Source organism: Colobus angolensis, unplaced genomic scaffold (assembly GCF_000951035.1).
Source record: "Colobus angolensis palliatus isolate OR3802 unplaced genomic scaffold, Cang.pa_1.0 Scaffold100, whole genome shotgun sequence".
Lineage (NCBI taxonomy): Eukaryota > Metazoa > Chordata > Mammalia > Primates > Cercopithecidae > Colobus > Colobus angolensis.
In genome coordinates, this window is record NW_012110920.1 from 7,692,212 (window position 1) to 7,710,265 (window position 18,054).

Sequence of the window (18,054 nt, forward strand, 5' to 3'; positions counted from 1 at the left end):
CCCGTCTCGGCCTCCCAAAGTGCTGGGATTACAGGCTTGAGCCACCGCGCCCGGCGGAATGTGTGTGCATTAAAAAGTCCAGTGAGCTGTGGGTATGTAACAGAATTGTCAAGTGGCCCTATATTAATCTTTTGTATTTCTAAAACACTTTTAAAAGCACTACCAAATCTGTGATCTTATTTTATTTGCATGTATGCTTTTTAAAAATTATTCTGAGCTCTCATTGTGTAGATGGGGAAACTGAGGCCCTAATAGGATCTCATAATACAGTCAGGATTATAAGTCCTCCTAAGTGCTATCTAGCCACCTCTCTGGATGGCATATAAAGTAAGAATGGGGAGAATTTTCAGAACCTAGCTATGGTCTGTGCTAAACATGTCTATGCCTCACCTCTGGGCAATCTTGGGGACAGTCTTCTTTACAGTCCTGTGTGTTAGGCGGAAGCTTTCACAGGGTGTCACTTGATAGCCACAGGTGCCAAGCAGAGCTGTGCAATGCCCCAGACCTAGCATTGTGTAAACGAAGCATTCCCTTTGGCCCATCTCCATAGCTGGCCTCTGGGCTCCGTGTTTACCAAACACTGCTGATGCCTCACTCCAAACACAGCTGAAGTCCCAGAAGTGCTTTCTGTGTCCAAAGCCCACTCCCCTCATCCTGCTCCCTGAACCCACTGAGGAGCAGGTGTTGGCCGGTCCCCTGGCATCTGTGCCTGAGCTGCAGTAATGAGAGTTCTGAGGGCTTCCAGCAGGATGGGTCCATCTGGAAGTTCTGGGAAAGTACCTGGCTGTATTGAGCTAAATAGTGTTCCCCTGAGAATTCATGTATACCTGGCACCTCAGAATGTGACTTCATTTGGGAATAGGTTATTTACAGATGTAACTTGTCAGGTATCTTGAGAGGAAATCCTGGATTTGGGATAGCCTTTAAATCCAATGACTGGTGCCCTTAGAAGAAGAGGAGAGGACAGAGGGAAGAAGGGGAAGGGTCTGTGAAAATGGAGGCAGTGATGCTGCCATAAGCCAAGGGATCCTAGGAGCCACCAGAAGCTGGAAGAGGTAAGGAAGGGTTCCTGCCAACACCTTGATTTCAGACTTCTGGCCTCCAGAACTAAGAATACATGTCTATTGTTTTAATCCACTAAGTTTGGTAAGTTGTTATGGCAGCCACAGGACACATACTGGCTGCCTAGCAGGAAGTGGAGCTGTGGGGGCTGGTCCTGGAACCAGGCTGCCAGGGGTCCTCTGCTGCCCTCACCTCTCTTGCCCGCGGGGCCTGGGAGAACACTGTGGAAAGCTAGGCTAAGGCGCAAGGAAGGCCAGGGCCTGACTTCCCTGTTGTCACTCTAATCTTGGTGGAGAAAGACTTCCGTGCCCTCTCACCATTATTATTACTACCTGTTTTTAGTTTCTGTGCTATGCTAGGCACCGTGCAAGTCTTCATATCATTTCACTCCATCCGTGTAAGGACACTATTCAGTAAGTTGCTCTATCCCTAGTTTTTCATTTGAGATTCATTAACTTGCTCAAGGTTCCACAGCTGGCAAGTGGCAGAGCCAGAATTTGAACTCATCCCACTTAAGAGCCTGCACATGTACCACTATGCTACAGTGACTTCCCCAGGCCATATTAATAATTATGGTAGCTAATGGTTGACATAGCAAGAAGAGAGCTTGTAACCATCCCCAGGGGCTTCCCGCAGCCTCCTTCCTATTCCTACCACTGTCTGCCTGCCTCTTCCCTATGCAGCAGCCACGTCACATGATCCCCGTTCCTTGGATGGCCTGTAAGGTTACACATCAGGTGGTTTTCCTCTGGTAGCTGGTCCCTGTCCCTTGCCATCTGACAAACTCTTGCTCAGCCCATGTGGCCTAGTTTAAATGTGCTCTGTGCTTTCCATCATCCAGCGCTTACCACATGGATCATAAATCCCACTGGTATGTGTGTGTGTGTCTTTCCAAAGTTGGAGTGGGAGTGCTTTTGACACGGGACTGGGTCTTTCCATTTTGCCATCTTGTATCTTCCCCAGCATCTCTGGCTCTCCAAAACCCCCAATCAATGTTTAAGTGAAACATGCAGAAGACATGAAGATTGTTAAGTAACAAATACTCAGCAGAAAGGGCTGTTAATTTTAAAAAAAAGAAGAAGAAAAATAAAAGAACATCAGATATTCTAAGATAAGTATGTGTAGAGGGAATCACTAAAAGCTTTCAGTTTTGAAAGCAAATATTTAATTTAGGCTCCCCCTTCTGTGTGCTTACAAATGGCACTAAATTCAGTATAATGCTCAATCTACACTTTGAGACTTACTATGGGACTCATGGACTTTAAGAAAAAAATGTAGTTCATTGTAAGTGCCTACATTTCACAGTCATTCTTTTAACACAATTGGAGTGACAAAGGTAATGACTTCCTAGCTAGCCATATTCAAAAGAAATGTCAAAAATTTAAATTTATAAAGCTCTCTGTAAAATGTTGTGATGCCCCCAATCAAATGACCCTCCTGATCTTGCCCGGCACCCTTTCCCTCTCGGCTGCTGGCACCTTCCTGTCTCATTGCCAAGGATAGGCCACATCTGCAAGTCTCTATCCCACTCCCCACCACTTAGAACTCTTGAAAGCTCTGGGGAGGCTGACCAAGGGCAGAGGACCCTATATTTAGAGCTTCAGGATCCTAAATGCCCCAGGGCTCAGAGCTCCCCTATTAGTGCTATTTCACACTTACTATGAGTTTAAAACAAACAAACAAACAAAAACAATGGTGAGGATGATGATGGTGATTTTTGTATCTTGTCTATGAATCACACAATATTATTCTAGGGGTAAACATACCCTGGTTTCAAACAACTCATCTGAAAGTACAGGTTTTGGAACATGACCTACATGTTTACAGTGGCACAAGAGACTCTACTTTTTCTTAGACTCATGGACTTTTTTCCTTTTTCAATTACTAACTGCTTTAGTCCTCTAAACATGGATACTTCTTCTTCTTCTTCTTTTTTTTTTAAACCAATACTGGGTCTAACTCTGTGGCCCAAGCTGGATTGCAGTGGTGCATTCATAGCTCACTGTAACCTCTAACTCCTGATCTCAAGTGATCGTTCCTCCTTGGCCTCTCAAGTAGCTAGGACTACAGAAACACGCCACCAGGCCTGGCTGATTGATTGATTGTAGAGATGAGGTTTCACAGTTGGCTGGCCTCCAACTCTTGGACTCAAGTGATCCTCTCACCTCAGCCTCCCTAAGTGCCAGGATTACAGGTGCCTTGCCCTAAACATGGATTCTTTAAAAGCCTGCCCTATTTCTAAACATGGTTCGTGTTTGCAATAGTGCACTCCTCATTTTATGCTGACTCTGATGGTAATGTAGGACTCAATTGCTGAAGTTGTCGTTACAGCAGACTTTCCAGGAGGCCTGTGTTGTTTCTCAGGTTGCCTTCTCCAAAAGGGGACAGTTTGCCCATATGGGACGTCCTGCCCCAAGCATTTCTAACTGCTCTTCCATCTCTGTCCTCCCTCTGCAGGCTGGCCATGGGTGACCCTCTCTGTCCTGGGATTCCTGTACTGCTACTCCCACGTGGGCATTGCCTGGGCCCAGACCTACGCCATGGACTAATGCTGTTGGGTCCAGGCCAGTCCTTGCTGCTGGCCTCCAAGGCAAACAGTGCTTCACCCTGACCTCTCACTCCAGCACAGACTCTAAGGGATTTGATCTGTTCATCTTCGGTTGAATGTTCTCACTCCAAGGCTGGATGCTAGATCTCACAGAAAATTCACAGCCAGACAATCTTCTAACCTGGAGTCTTTGAAATCTTCTACCCCAACCCATCATTTTCCTATTGAGGAAGCTGGGGTCCAGGGCAGTTTTCTGTCTTGCCCAACTACACAAGGTGACATTTTGGTCTAGAACCTACTCTCATGAGCCCTTTGCATTCTTTCCCCTTAAGCAAGAATAGAATATAGTAGACATTTATTGATTGAGACACAGAAATCCTGATTAGTGATAGGCCTGTCTTCTGGGCGGTATTTCTAAAATATTTGAGTGACATTGATGTTTAAGTGATCTCCTTCATCACATCCCACAGTGTCTCTAGAAGCAGCACTAGGGTTTGAGCTTCACACTTCAGCCCCTCTGTAGGAAGGAGAGCAAGCCACAGCTGTCTTTTGAATTACCTAGTCCAAGAAGACAGTAGCAGCCCTGTAGCATTCTAAGGCATCCATACCCAAGGAGTCCTGTGATTTGAGCTTCAGCAGGGTGATCTACATTTGGGTGCTTGTTTCTGGGATTTGCAGAGAACTATAACATGGTAGTTCCTCTACCTTACAGTTAATAGTTTCTTAATAAAGAAGCAGCATTTAGAAACCACAGGATAGTGTACCCACAGATGGGTGCTATCAGGCTAGTCATGAGGATGGTGTCCTGGAGTCTTGTCCACCCTCTCCACACGTCTCAAAAGTTATCCTCCTATTCAGTGATTCACCTTTAGTGGTTTATATTGTTATGGTTTGATTCAAATGGAGACTTTTCTGTCATGTAGATAATCTACATGTTTGTAGAATTATTTTTAATATGTTTGAGGAAAATGTTTAAAATCTAAATATATTCACATAACTTGATTATTCACTCCTCTAAAAAGATGCTGGATAGGCTACAAAAGGTCCCAAGTGGTAGATAATTCAGAATACTTCTGTTTGAATTTGGAATTTTTTTTTTTTGAGTGGGGGGGGGTAAAGGAGCCTTAAAATTTGAATCCATAATATGTCTAATTACAGGAGAATTTACAATATCTCAAGTAGGTGAATTAAGTTGTCATTGAGTGAAAGGCTCACTTGGACCTAGTGCTGCCTCCTGTTTATTACATAGCATCGCCCTTATGTCTTGAGTTGAGGTTATCAACTCAATGAGGCTTAAATTCCTAGAGTACAGGACCATTTTGTTGACTGTCTTTCTTCATAGCTTCTCTGCTTGGCAAAGAGATGGGAGGGGTCCAGATACTGACTACTCTGGGTAGGCACATTATGTGTTAACTGAAGCAAAAGACAGAGACCAGAGAGGGGCAGGTAGACCTGCATAGCAGCAGCCTCAGCAGCTGTCTTGGTAAAGGAGAGAGAGAGAGACATGGGGCTGGTGATTCCAGGGTGCTCAGAAGTTTTAGGAAGGAATGAGCCTCAGGGAGGAGTGGGCACCTACATGAATGCAGTAAACCTTCATGGACTAACACTGATTCAGGATTTGTGGCCAGCCAGAGGGAGTTCGGCTGAAGTTTACTTGGAAAGAAAGGGCTTGCTAAGAAAAAAAGGAGTATAAAAATGATGATATGGAAGTGTCTAATGTATGTGTACATGTAAGTAATACAAAAGTTTTGAGCTCTTCCAAGTATACCATTTATAGAAAAACAAATAGGCTTATTCATTCATTAAACTATTTTGGAAGAGTCAGTGGATATATTTGAAAGTGGTAATCCTGAATTTCTTTTAAACTATTATATGATTCATAGTGGTTCTCAGGAATTAATAAATGATTACTGTGTTTAGCTCTGTATTTGAGGCTGATTAATTAATATGTGGATTATCCAGGACCATTGTTTTGCTTAACCTCTTCCTACTCCCCAGCTGTAATATGAAAATGATAATGCTGCTTTCCTCATGCATATTAACTAAAATCTTGTAGTTACTCTGAATGGTGGTGCCTGGGCACACAGAGGAGTTCAGCCAAGGACACTGGACATGTCATCAGCCCTGGGCAACTTCAGGCACAGTGTTGGGAAAAGACTAGACAAGCTCCCAAGGTCAGTTCCAGACCCTGGATCCTCTGATACCAGCCTCACTCTGCGGGCAAGACCAAGAGCTGCAAGCACAATCGCCAAGATGCTACCCAAGGAGGGAAGCAAGATACCTGAAGGACACCCAAACCTTAGTCATTCTAATTCTTGGGACCACACAAGAAGACTGAAAGGTTATTTTTTCAAATTAATTTGTTTGAAGTGTCAGGAGAAAACATTTTGTTCCATTAAGGATAGCAGGCCTCAAGAAAAAATAAATCAATGACACAAATAATTGTATAATAATCTATATATTGGGAGAATAGCAATTTTGGTGGGGGAGGGGGTGGCTTCCCCTTACAGAAATTGAGACTGCTCACTTGCTTATTTAAAATAATACAACCATTGACAAAAAAAAAATAGTAAATTAACCATAATATAATGAGTTTGGTTTTTAGCAGGTATATCAGAATATATCCATACAATAGGGTTCCCTTCAGTGTGGACAACATGAGAAGCCAAATTATTGTGATACTACTGGCCTCAGTGCCTTTTGAGAAAGCCTCTCTGAGGCCTTTCTCGGGGAAATTGTTTCATTTTAAAACAAAAAAACCCTCTTTTTAAAATCATTGAACTCCATCTGGCACCCAAAACATGGCATTCATTACTTAGCTCTATATTACTGGTCCTTTTGACTAATTACAAAAATCATATTCACAGAGATGTTTTGCAACATTGAAGAGATCTAGATAGAATGCTTTAGGCTGGGCGTGGTGGCTCACACCTGTAATCCCAGCACTTTTGGGAGGCCAAGGCAGATGGATCACTTGAGGTCAGGAGTGAGAGACCAGCCTGGGCAACAGAGTGAGACCCTGTCTCAAAAAATAAATAAATAATAAAGAATGCTTTAATACATTATTAGTGATACTTTTGAAACAAACATCAATAATTTGGAATTTTAAACAATATCACCCTTAAATTATTTTTATAATGCTTTTGTGCAATTTGATTAAATCAGTTGCACAAAATGTAAGGAAACACTACATTGCACACAATGTAAGGAAACATCATTAAAAATACTGTACCCCTACTGTGATCCTATAAGATCAAGCAGAGGCTTGTAGGTCAGATTCCCCATCCCCTAATTAAGTTACACTGTCTATAATAAGAGAAGTGCCATGTTTGTAAAGTGGTCCACTGGATGATAAATAAGAACTCAGGTTGGCAATATTGTGGAGCCTTGCCATGAGCAGGAAGCAATACCTATTAAAATAGCAAAACTGAAACCATGCCGGTGTATGGGACTATTTCGATTAAAGGCAAGCTACCTTAATAGCTTCTGAGACTATCAATGAAGTGTAAAGCACAGATCAGAGCTCATATTGTAGACACTGAGTCATTCAAAAAAGATTGTTATATTCTTCATACTATGTTTTAAAAGGTGCGAGGGAAGCGTTAATATATTTTATACAAATTTCAATCCAAATTGTTCAAAATAAAAAAGTGTACGTCTAAGTAAGTGGCGGGGGGGGGGTCAGCTTCTGGTGTATCACATCCATGTGTCATACAGTTTTCCGTGATACCAGGCATCGAGCTCAACATCTGTGCCCTTGTACAGCAACTGCAGCTGGACCTTAAGATCGTAGAGCCACATACGTTCATGTCCATTCTTTCACTGTTTGGTACTTTGACACACAGTCTTGGTGAATCTGGGACTGTAAGTTCTCAAAAAACTATAAGTGCTGTCCAAATAAGAGCTTCCCAAACTCTTGAATAGAAAATACCATCCTAGGTCACAGCTTAGGTCACAACTGACATCTTAGGCCAGAACAGCCAATTCAGTGACCTAAAATTAATGTAAGGAAAGGCAAAAGCAAGTATCATGTATAAAATAGTTTATTACCATAATAAATAAAACTTTTTTTTTTTACAAATATCATTTGTGCTTGTTTAAAAATGTTGAGAAGGGAATATCATCAATGGAGGGGCCTGCACGTTCCTCTTAACATTCCCAAGCCACAGATATACAGTGGTGTTCTTGGCAGCATCCTCCGCTGACCACAAAAATAGTATCAGCTCATTTACACTTTTGTTTATTCATGCTCATTTGGACAAAGTGACAGATGCAAAGGAAAAAGAAAAACCCAATAAAGGATTTGGCAGGACTCAATGGAAAGTGTATTAATATAAGGAGAAGCCCCAGAATGGTGAACTGCTCATGAGTAGAAGTGTCCTTGAGGTGCCGGCGAAACGTCGGATGTGGACAGTCTCCAACTGATGCACAAATACAGCATCGGAATATAAAGAGAATACATTCATTAGGGGAGGGTGCATCCTTCTTAACGTAAGATCAGTTTATAGCCTGATACAAGATCTGTGAACTTCTCATTGAACAACTAATGGATCCGTCGGATGACTCAGAAGTCACAGATAAAGAGATAAGGGCCGTGAGAAAAGTTTAATGGCAGGCAGGGAGGGCACCCACCGCTCTGGCACCTGCAGTGAATTCAAGTCCAGTTCTAGAGGTTCCAGAATAAGTCTGATATGCTCACATGAGAATGAAGTTTCACTTGAATTTAAGCTGCAGATAAATTCACATTGATTCTTTTGAGCTGTAGGGGGTAGAAATTAAAACTTCTCAACATGAACACCTTTGGTGAGAAAATGGTTTTTTCTCTGATGTTTGCAGTCTGTGCTGAGAGGATCATGGAGTCTCCTCCAGATGGAGGGCACAGGAGCTGGTGAAGGTAATCTTAATTGAAGCGAGTGAGAAGGCAGTATATAGAGCAATAACAATGATTTAGCAACAGAGGGAGGCTGTCTGGGGCGTCAAGTGTGCCCTCAATGGCCTCCTCTTTAAGCAACACTAGGTGATAAGGGGGAGAGAGGAAGGGGCGTTGGCAGCTCTATCACAGCTGGAGTTCCATTCAAGGGTCTTAAGGCTAAATGTCTTTATTGCAAGACATAGTACAATCTATTAATCATATGCACATCAGCAATGTGTATCTCCACCAGGGCTCCTAAAATTTCCCAGAGTATGCATGTGAGACAGAGTGGTCAGTGCAACAAGGGAAAATGAGGATCTTCTATACCTCGTATTCCTAGAGTTCATTTAGTCCCCACAAGGGCTCAAAGAGCTTGACAGTTGGTATAATACCTTCCATCTAAGGATTTGAAGAGGAAGTTTGCTGAATGGGATGGGGTGGTGTAGTACAATTTTACCCCTGCTCAGCCCTCCCCACTTTTGAAAGAGGAGGATTCCAGCAAAGGGGCTGATGTTTGGCCAACAGCAGCACACTGGATTGAAGAGGTTGAGGGTAAAACAGGCCCCCAGGGATTGGATAACAAGAAGAAATCAAGTAAGAAATGTATTTGCAAAAGTTTGCTGGAAGGCTGCAAAATGGGCTCAGTTTTTTAAATACTTGGGCTATCCTGTAGCATTAATGTTGTAACCTTGTTAGCATAATGTAGCATTGCATTAATTAATGCAATGAGTTGCATTAATTGTACACTAGATAATTTGGTTTTTCAACCAAATGATCCCCTCCGTTTCTGTCCTTTGGCTATCTTGTCATGTCCAGTGGAGGAGCCCTTTGTAAGTATATGGGATGGCAGTGCCCATTGCTGGAGTCAGTGCCCCCCCACCAAGAACAAACACCACCTCACTGACCATCTTAGTTCTCAGAGTTAACCGTAAACCCACCCCCTCCATCAGCTGGGAGGAGCATGTTCAACCAGCAGCCAAGTGACAGGGACAGGACCTCCCCACTTCAAAGCAGCCTGTCGGGATATTCTCTGGGAAATGGAGCTTCAATATGAATGACATTCAAAGTAAAGAATCTAGTAGAAATCAAATAGTACTTACTAGACAATGGTGCCACATATCATGCCCCCACTCCTCAAAAAGGAAAAACATATATCCTGGGCAAATCTGTTCTCTTGGCATACTTTTTCTGAAGTCTAAATGTTCTGTCCCATACCTAGTAACCTTTTGTTTCCCTAATCTCTCTCCAGCTACCAGATAATGGTTTATACTGGAAGGCTCAGGTCAGTGGTGTCTGAGGCACATGGTCCTGGCTCGGGAACCCAGTGGCATCCTGGCATGGGAAGACAGCACAAAGCAGCCTGCGGCCAAGTTCATGGTGTGAAAAGGAAGGGAGAAAGGTTTGGCTCATTTACACAATGGTCTTTCAGAGAAAACAATTACAGCAAAAAATCCCTCAAATCCTAGGGAGGATTACAGGAGAATAAAGCCCATGCACCCACACGTGCACCTGTGACCCCAAGAGGAACAGATTCCTGCCGCAGGAGCTGGCTTCCAGTCATGAGCCCAGTTTGCACTGATTCAGGAGTGCATTCCTAAAGCTGCATTCCACCCTAAAACATGTCTGGACTTCAAAGCCTTACATCATCTTTGCCCTTCATACCCAGAGGTCTGAGCGATTTCATGGACATCCATCTCCCTCAGGCAGAGCTGGAGGGAAGTGCCAGGGCCTCTTGACATTGGCTATGGAGTGCTGGACAAGAAGCCTGTCATCAAGTCCCTGGGGAGCTGGGAGGCAACAAAAAGTCTCCAGTGGCAGGTGCTTCTGAGGCTGGGTTTTGGGGGTGGATTAGAGGCCTACCCTGCCTTAAAAGTGGTGGGTCCTAAACTTCAGAAGCAGGTTGAGGAGCATGTTTAAGAAATGGCAGACTAGAAAGTTAGGGGGCAGCCAACAGATGGGATTCCAGATATTTTACAGGCTCTTACCCAAGGACTGGTTGGTAGCCTCTCAAGTGAAAGAGGCTGAAGACCTCATAGCTTTATCCAAAGTCAGGCAGTTGTGACTCGGCCTTAGGAAATTAGAATTCCTCTTCTTTGCATGCCGCCACCTGAGGCTAAATCTAATTATGTCACAGCCTGGAGAAGCCAGGGGCAGCCCCTGTAAGCCTCATGTGAGAAGCTACATATGAGGTTGGGGCTCCTGGAGCAGGACTCTCCCTTGAGCTCACAGGCCCTGGCTTCCCAGGGTCATCTGTGCCAACCCTGTGAACCAGGAGAGGTCAGCCCTGCCTTGCACAGACAACCGAGGGCCCAGCCCTGGGACTCACCGTGAGCACTGGGTGGGACTAAGGAGGCGAGGCGGTGTGGGGTGGTGGGCAGGCTCGGACCAGAGGCTCTCGGAAACACTGAGTATCTTTGGTAGGGCAGAGGTACCAGGGATGGGGTCACCATCTAACATAGGCAAAGGTAAGCTCCCTGGATAAGTCCATGCTGTCACTGTACTCCTAATTCCATTCCCTCCAAGTTGACTTTTCAGAGCTGAATTTCTAACCTTGCTTGTCAGTATTTGGGGTCCTGACACCTCTCTGTAGGGCATATGCCCTGGCCAGCTCCACTGTGCCTGGAAGAGACTTCTCCCCTTTCCTTTCTCAGATGCCATTGAGAGAAGCCCAAGCACATGAATAACCTGACTTAGGTGACCACGAGGGAGTGGAGTGTCCCCGAGCATCGTGGCATAAGGGCTCGAATGGCCCATACGCAGCTCTGTGACCATCACTGGGAGCCACAGCTCCAAGGCCACTTTTCTCCATCACCTTACAGAGAGCTGGAAACTCACTGCTTCGTTCTCTTTCCAGCTCCTGAAGAGAGTACAATCATGATCCTGAAATCTTTTTCCATTTTCTCTTGAAATCCTACTGACTTTAGTAGGAAAGAGAGAGACTGGCTTTAAAATAAGGCCCAGCATGGCTCCCAAGTGCCTATAATGACCCCGTGCGGTGAACAAAATACAAAGGTCTGCAGGGCAATCCCAATGAGAATCAAAGTATAAACATAGCACTTGCTACAGTTCTGAGGTTGTGTGTGTCTGCTTTGTTAATAAAGCAACTCTGGGCTCATGACCCTTCCTGCCGATGCTCCATACCCTGAGGAATGCCACGGGGACACTTGGGAAGAGGCCAAGAAGGAACAGAGGCAAGGGAGCCTGTGTGTGAGGCCAGCGGCATGGAGCACGGCCAGAGGCTCAGCTGGGGACTCCACAGCCCTCCCTGTCAACTGTCCCAGAGGAGCAGGCTGTGGGCCGCACCGCAGAGAACCCCTGGATCCTAAGGACCCCTCTCCAGCTCTTACCCTTGCCTCACCACCTTTGGGAAAGGAGACCTGAGGATTCCCAGCTCCAATGTCTGTGGGAGGCATGCACCACACCTGCAGCTGCTTTTCTGGCCTTAACCATGAGACAGAAAGTTTCCGGGCTCTACCCTCCTGTCCCTCAAGCTCCGCTTGTCCCGAGCTAGTTACAAATGACAACTACAGGAAAACATGGTGATGTCAGACACAGGCTGTACAAGGACGGGGATGCCGGGAAGTCCCTGGCCCACCACAGTCCGTTGGGGGTCTTGGCAAAGGAGCCCAGCATGGTATATACATGAGAGGTTCTCGGCACTTTCCCACCAGTCCCCAGATGGCTGCTGCTCTGTTCTGGTAGTTTACCTTTTACAAATATCATGGTAGTAAAAAATTAAAAATGAAGGAAAATACCCTTTAGACAGCATGTCCCTTCTTTCAAAATTGTGCAAAGATGGTTCAGATGCAGCTGCCACCTTGCAGGGTAGGGGCACGCTACCCTTCCCATATCTTTTTCCAGATAGAGAAAGAGCGCGTCTAAGCCACTGGCCCCACTTTTTCTGTCAGGAAAAGCCTACTTGAAAATTGTTGGTCATGTGGACGTGTGTGGTAGGGGTGGTGGTCACGGCAAGGTTGTAGGTGTCTGTCTTTGACTTTTCTTTTAATAGACCTCTCAGCTGGCTCCAAAAATGTCTCTCTCTGATTCTGGGGACTGTGGCCTCGATATTTCAAACAGCTCCTGAGGAGACTGAGAGGATCTTCTGGAAGTTAATATCCTGAGTATCTCAGAGAGCTGTTTCTCAATATTGGTCATTTTGGCGTTTAAGGCCTTGATGTCCTCCTTCAGCTCGTGCCTCACCTCCAGGACTGTGGCCTGCAGCGTCTGCTCAGGGATAGGGTAGAAAGAATGCTTGACCTCTGCCAGGATGGGACTCCGATCCTGGGGACTCCTGGCCTCACCCACGTTGTCCAGCCGCAAGTCGCTCTTGGTGATGCCACTGTCACACGAGTCTGTCTTCTTCAGCGTGGCCTCGCCTGATGCTTTTGTCCTCTCGGGAAGTGTCTCCATCGACTCAGCCTTGGACACTTTGTTCCATTCCTCACCCTTCCCGCAAGCATCTTTGAAGCGGGCCCAGCCTTTGCGCTTAGCACAATCGCCCCCGCCCCCCTTGGGGCCCAGGCACTCGGACCCAGGTGCGTGTAGCTTTGCGTGGTCTGGAACCCCAGAGGTGGAGGCTGCCGGGAAGGACACGGGCGTGGCAGGACTCTCACGTACGGTGACCACGCTGGCCTTCATGAGGCTGTGGTTGGCGGAGGCATGCTCTGTGAGGACATTGCCCTTCTCCACGTCTAGGTCATCCAGGTCCCGGCCCCCTCTCTCAGCCGCCAGCCTGGCCTCTTTCTGCTGTCGAAATCTCTGGAAGAGGCGCCGGACAGGGTGGTCCGGGGGCAAGATCAGGGGGGCCTCATTCTTTCGTTTCATACGCTCTTCCTCTTCACGTTTCACGTCGCTGATCTTCCGGAACACAATCTGGAGAGACAGAGAGAACGACATGCCATGTTAGCCACATGCTGGCTGCAGCAGTCCAGCTCAGCCCCTCTGCCTATCACAGTCCTCTCCTTCCAGTCCACCTGCTGCCAAGAGGCTGGGGCTCACAGCCTGCAAGGCCTCACGAGGCTTTTCTCTATGACTGACCTCACCCTCCTTTGCTCGACACAGACTCCCAGCTTTCAAACAGCAGGTAATTGACTCCCTTTGTCATTCCCTTCAAGAGGAACAGATCCCATTTTTTCCCTCCCCACATGCCAGGAGGCTGAAGAATCCAAAGAGCATCTTCCCAGGAGACTGTCCTAGCCTCTGAGCCTGGTCTCCCTTAAATCCGTCCTTGTCAGCATTTCAGCATCATCTCATGAGACTTTCAAATATCATTTTTCTGGCCCCACTTCAGACCTACTCCATTAGTATCTCTGCACAAAAGCTGGAGCATCTCTGGTCTAAACCATACTTCAGGGCAAGAAAGTCCCCTGGCAAGGCTACAGCTAAGGTTTCCAATGCCACCCACAGATCTGGATCCTAAGTGAATGTGGTTGGCTGTGAAAAGTAAAAGCCAGTCTCACATGGAAGTCCTCCTTGTCCTTGGTAAGTTTACAGTAGACTAACGTCTATAAAGTTGAACATAAACTTGTCCTAACAATAATACCCACACTTGGACAGCGATTTGCAGGTCACAAGGCACTTTAATGTTACTTCATGTATTCCTTTTGACAGCACTGTGAAGTCACTGGAACACCTGTTATTATCCCCATTTCAGACATAAGGAAACCGCAGCTGAGAGTGGCTAAATATCACCTAACAGGTAAGTTGCCTAGAAGGGACTTGTACCCAAGGTATCAAACCCAGATCCATTAGGTGACCAGCAGGTAATGACTAATGATAACAATACTTCATGCAGAGGATGGACCATCAGCAAAACAGACTCATGAATTTGGCCCTGAGTGCAGCATAAGCCACAGCTACGGGGGCCTTCCCCTGGGTCAGCATCTGACTATGGGAAAGCCCCATAATTTCTAGCTTATATTGCATGTGCCAGTTAGACTCTGGGACATGTTTTGACCCATATCATGTTTGAATTTGTGAGATGCAACCTGTAATAGGTTGTCTTTTTAGTGTAAATTTCTGATTTGAGGACTAGAGGTATTGAGATTGTGTAGAAGTAGAGGAGAGGCCTGTGGTAAGGGAGAACAGCAGCTTTTTCATCATCCCAATCTGGGAAACTTTGTGCCCTGGGCAGGCAACTTAGACCCACCCAGAACCTGTCCCAGGGACTTGCCACAGGACCGCCCGTCTTGGGGAGGCACACATGGTGTCATGCCAGGAGCAGGGGTTTGGGGTCAGAAAGAACTAAGTTTAAGTCCCAGCCCCATTACTTAACCGTGTAACCTCACAAGGTATCTTAACTTCTAAATCTCAGCTTCCTCCTTAAAAAGTGAGGAAAATCTCTACTTTTCAGACTTGGTATAAAGCTGATACAAGATGACGTATATGAAATCACTGGCCCACTAGAGATGCTTAAATGGCTCCTGTTGTCCTCACCCTTTCAAGGCCCCCAGCTGAAGATGACACACAACTCGCCCTACCTCCTCCAAGAGGCCCTGCCCCGTGCTGTCACCAGTAGGTTCTCAGGTATGACCAACAAGACGATTGTTTTATAGTGCCCAACACAGAGAAGCCAAATAAACAGTTAATTGCTTGATGCTAGGAATCCATCAGCAAATCACTGGCAGACTAGAGGCCCACGTCTGTGCACTAACTTCTTGGTCAAAGTTTCTGTCACTAGATGACTTTACACTGAGGTCACTAACAGGTGGATGGGTGGTTAAATCTTCCAGCTATTATCTGGATTCTGATATGTGACTTTCTGACCTCCACTGGGCAGCATTTCTCCCATCCCTGCCTCCTCTGGTCCCCTCTTTAGCTGTACCCCAACTGCCCCTACAGTCTGGCTTGCAGATCCAAGAAATGGGACTCAGGAGAATCCTGTCCACCCTGAAGAGGGCCAGAGAAACCCAACAAAAGGCCCATGGGGGGATGCGGAAGGAGAAGTAGAGTGATTGGGACCCTTTTCTCTCTGTGCTCTGAGTTGGATGCCTCTATACGTGCTGTACTCTGTTCTGGGAATGGCCTCTGCTCTCCATTGGGCATCCAAATCCTCTTCACACCAAGACCCAGCGCAAATGCACCTCCTCCAGAAAGTCTTCGCTGATTTCAATGTGCTGTAAGTTATCCTCCTACCTCCCAACTCCAATGGCCCTTTCTACAGTTCGACTGCTCTTCTGTCCTAATTACCCTCTATCTTGTATCCATTTGTAGCAGAGAGGCCAACTCTCTTCTGCCTACTCACATGCCTTCTTAGAGAGGGGAGGAGAGAGAAGGGAATAGGAAGGAAGGTGGAATGGAGGGAAGGAATGCAGAAAAGAGGAAGGAGAAAGTGGGTGAGAATGTGAATGTACCCAAGAGAGATGATGGCTTTTAGAGCTCATTGCTCTTTTCCTGCCCTTTATATCTGCAGGATATCTGATTCCTAACACTATCCCCCTTTTTCACTTGAGCAAGTTTGGGCAGGTCTATTCCTTGTAAGCAACAATTCCTGAACACAAACATATCCTATCCTGCTAAAAGGTCCCTGAGGGCTCAGAACAGTACTTTGGAGGTCACACTGTATTTTTTACTTTTTAAGTTTTTGCTTATTATTTGCCCTGAAAGAGCAATGATTTTCTGCTTTGTTTCCAATTTCCAGCTGTTCAAAGTGCCTGGTACCTAGCAGGCCCTCAATAAATATTTGTGCAATGTAGAACACATAAATATTGGCTAATGAATCCATGGGATAATATCTTCTTCCTGGAAAGATGAAATCACAGAGGTCATAGTCAATGTTATAAAAAGCAGAGTTTGGCCTGGACACACATCTCTCAACATCAAAGGTCAGGGGCAGCCTCTGAGACTTGAGATGTTCTAAGACTAATGAAAAGGAAGTTCTTCAGATATTGAGGAGTCAACAAAAAACTGATCCCAAGAGGCTTAACATAATTCATGGTGGACATTTCGGAGGGGAAGTGGGAGTTCCTCTTTGAGGGTGTGGCTACATTGTGCTTGTCACCCAGAGGCCCCATGGGTCAGAATCCTGGACTGAACCAGCCAGCACATTCAGGTGTTATGACTGTGTGGTCCATGTGGGCAGATCAGGCACTCACAGACAGGGCCTGTTGGTGGAACCACGGGTCTCTGGATCTGTGCAGGCTTTTTTTCCAAAGTGTCATCCTAGGCTGCCCTCCATCATCCTGTGTGATAGGCAGCCCCCCTGAACGTCACTGTCTCAACCAATGGACAAGTGAGCCAGGGAAGAACTTCCTACCCTGCAGAAATGCCTGGTTCTTCATTTGAGAATCAGGGAGATAAAACCTGCCACCCCCAGGAGACAAGGCAAAAGGAATTTTTACAGAGCTGATGTGGTCTGACAGCTTTGCTGATCTGGAGTCAAGGGCTCTGCTTACTAACTTCAGCTGCTTTTCTGGAGAAGTTAGTCATGGAGTGTGTCTCAGAGGCAGCCATGACCACGCATTTTGCCAAGTATTTTAGATCTGAGTGGGCAGGAGTGGTTGTATGACTCATGACAATGAGGTCTGTGCCACCAGCACCAGCCACAGCAGCTCTCTGTCTGCTTGGAGATACTCCACAGCGTCCCATGGCAAGAGTGTATCCTGGGAATGATGGGCATGACTCCCAACTCCATAACCCAGGATGCTCCCTGTACTGGACAGGTGATGGATGGAGGTCTGGGGAACAAGTCTGTCCAAAGTATTCCATGATGCTCTAATAGGTACTATGAGGCGGGAGAAGTTCCAAAGTTAGGTACATTTGAGTCACACATGCAATGTTAAATGGGTTGCTTTACTGCAGGACTTCTCAGAGCCTTACCACACTAATGTGCCTTATGAATGTCTAAGAGGAAGACATTATATGAAGCATTTCTTAAGCCAGTTCCCCCAGATCCTCTCTTTTGAATTAAAGAACCCCCTCTGGAAAACACTAAAATTATATCAATGTGTAGGGTATGGGATGTTCTCTGTATTTGTGTATAGCCCTGACAGATGGACAGATGTTTCCTGTTCCAGCTAAAGGGGACCTCCTATCTCTAACTCACTCGCTAAGTCCCTGGAATTTGAGATTTGAGGACTCCATTGCAGATGCATTACCCCCTGGTAGACAGGCCAGGATCAATCCAAACTCTGTGGCTATAGCCATCCTCGTTTGTGAAGCCAAAAGAAGTGATGTATATATTGCCCTCCCTCCAAAAATCTGCTTCTAATGTTTGTGGTTTAATGGGGAGAGAGAAAAAGAGATCACAGGTAACTTCTCTATGCACCACACATAGGCTCCTGAAGGATGGTGTGAAAATAAAATCCTAAAGGACTTCCATTTTCACTCATCCTCATTGCAGACTGACCTCATACTGATTTCATCATCTCTGCCTGGCTGATTTTATTTTTGAACTCTTACATGAGCTCAGGGAGCTGACATTTAAAAGTACCCCTGAGATGAACATTTTTGCAATAAGGACAACTGCTCATTGGCTCTTGCCTTCTTTCTTCACATCATAGATCCTTAGTCAGGGACCACACCAACAGAGAGG

At 45.8% G+C, this 18,054-nt stretch overlaps 2 protein-coding genes across 11 annotated transcripts in view; one reads left to right on the forward strand and one right to left on the reverse strand.

The window, feature by feature from the left end:
• HHAT (hedgehog acyltransferase) overlaps positions 1-5,535 on the forward strand; it is a 352,024-nt gene extending 346,489 nt beyond the window's left edge. For 6 of the 9 annotated variants that reach the window (XM_011938280.1, XM_011938312.1, XM_011938271.1 and 3 more), the window contains one exon: positions 3,520-5,535. In XM_011938280.1, coding sequence (XP_011793670.1) covers positions 3,520-3,611 — 92 coding nt within the window. In that variant the 3' untranslated portion in view covers positions 3,612-5,535. The remainder of the gene's footprint in view (positions 1-3,519) is intronic. The other 3 variants (XM_011938290.1, XM_011938299.1, XM_011938246.1) reach the window with 3 other exon arrangements.
• A 2,103-nt stretch (positions 5,536-7,638) lies between these two features.
• Positions 7,639-18,054, reverse strand: part of KCNH1 (potassium channel, voltage gated eag related subfamily H, member 1) — a 457,455-nt gene continuing 447,039 nt past the window's right edge. For both annotated transcript variants that reach the window (XM_011938344.1, XM_011938336.1), the window contains exon 11: positions 7,639-13,394. In XM_011938344.1, the coding sequence (XP_011793734.1) occupies positions 12,537-13,394 (858 nt within the window). In that variant the 3' untranslated portion in view covers positions 7,639-12,536. The remainder of the gene's footprint in view (positions 13,395-18,054) is intronic.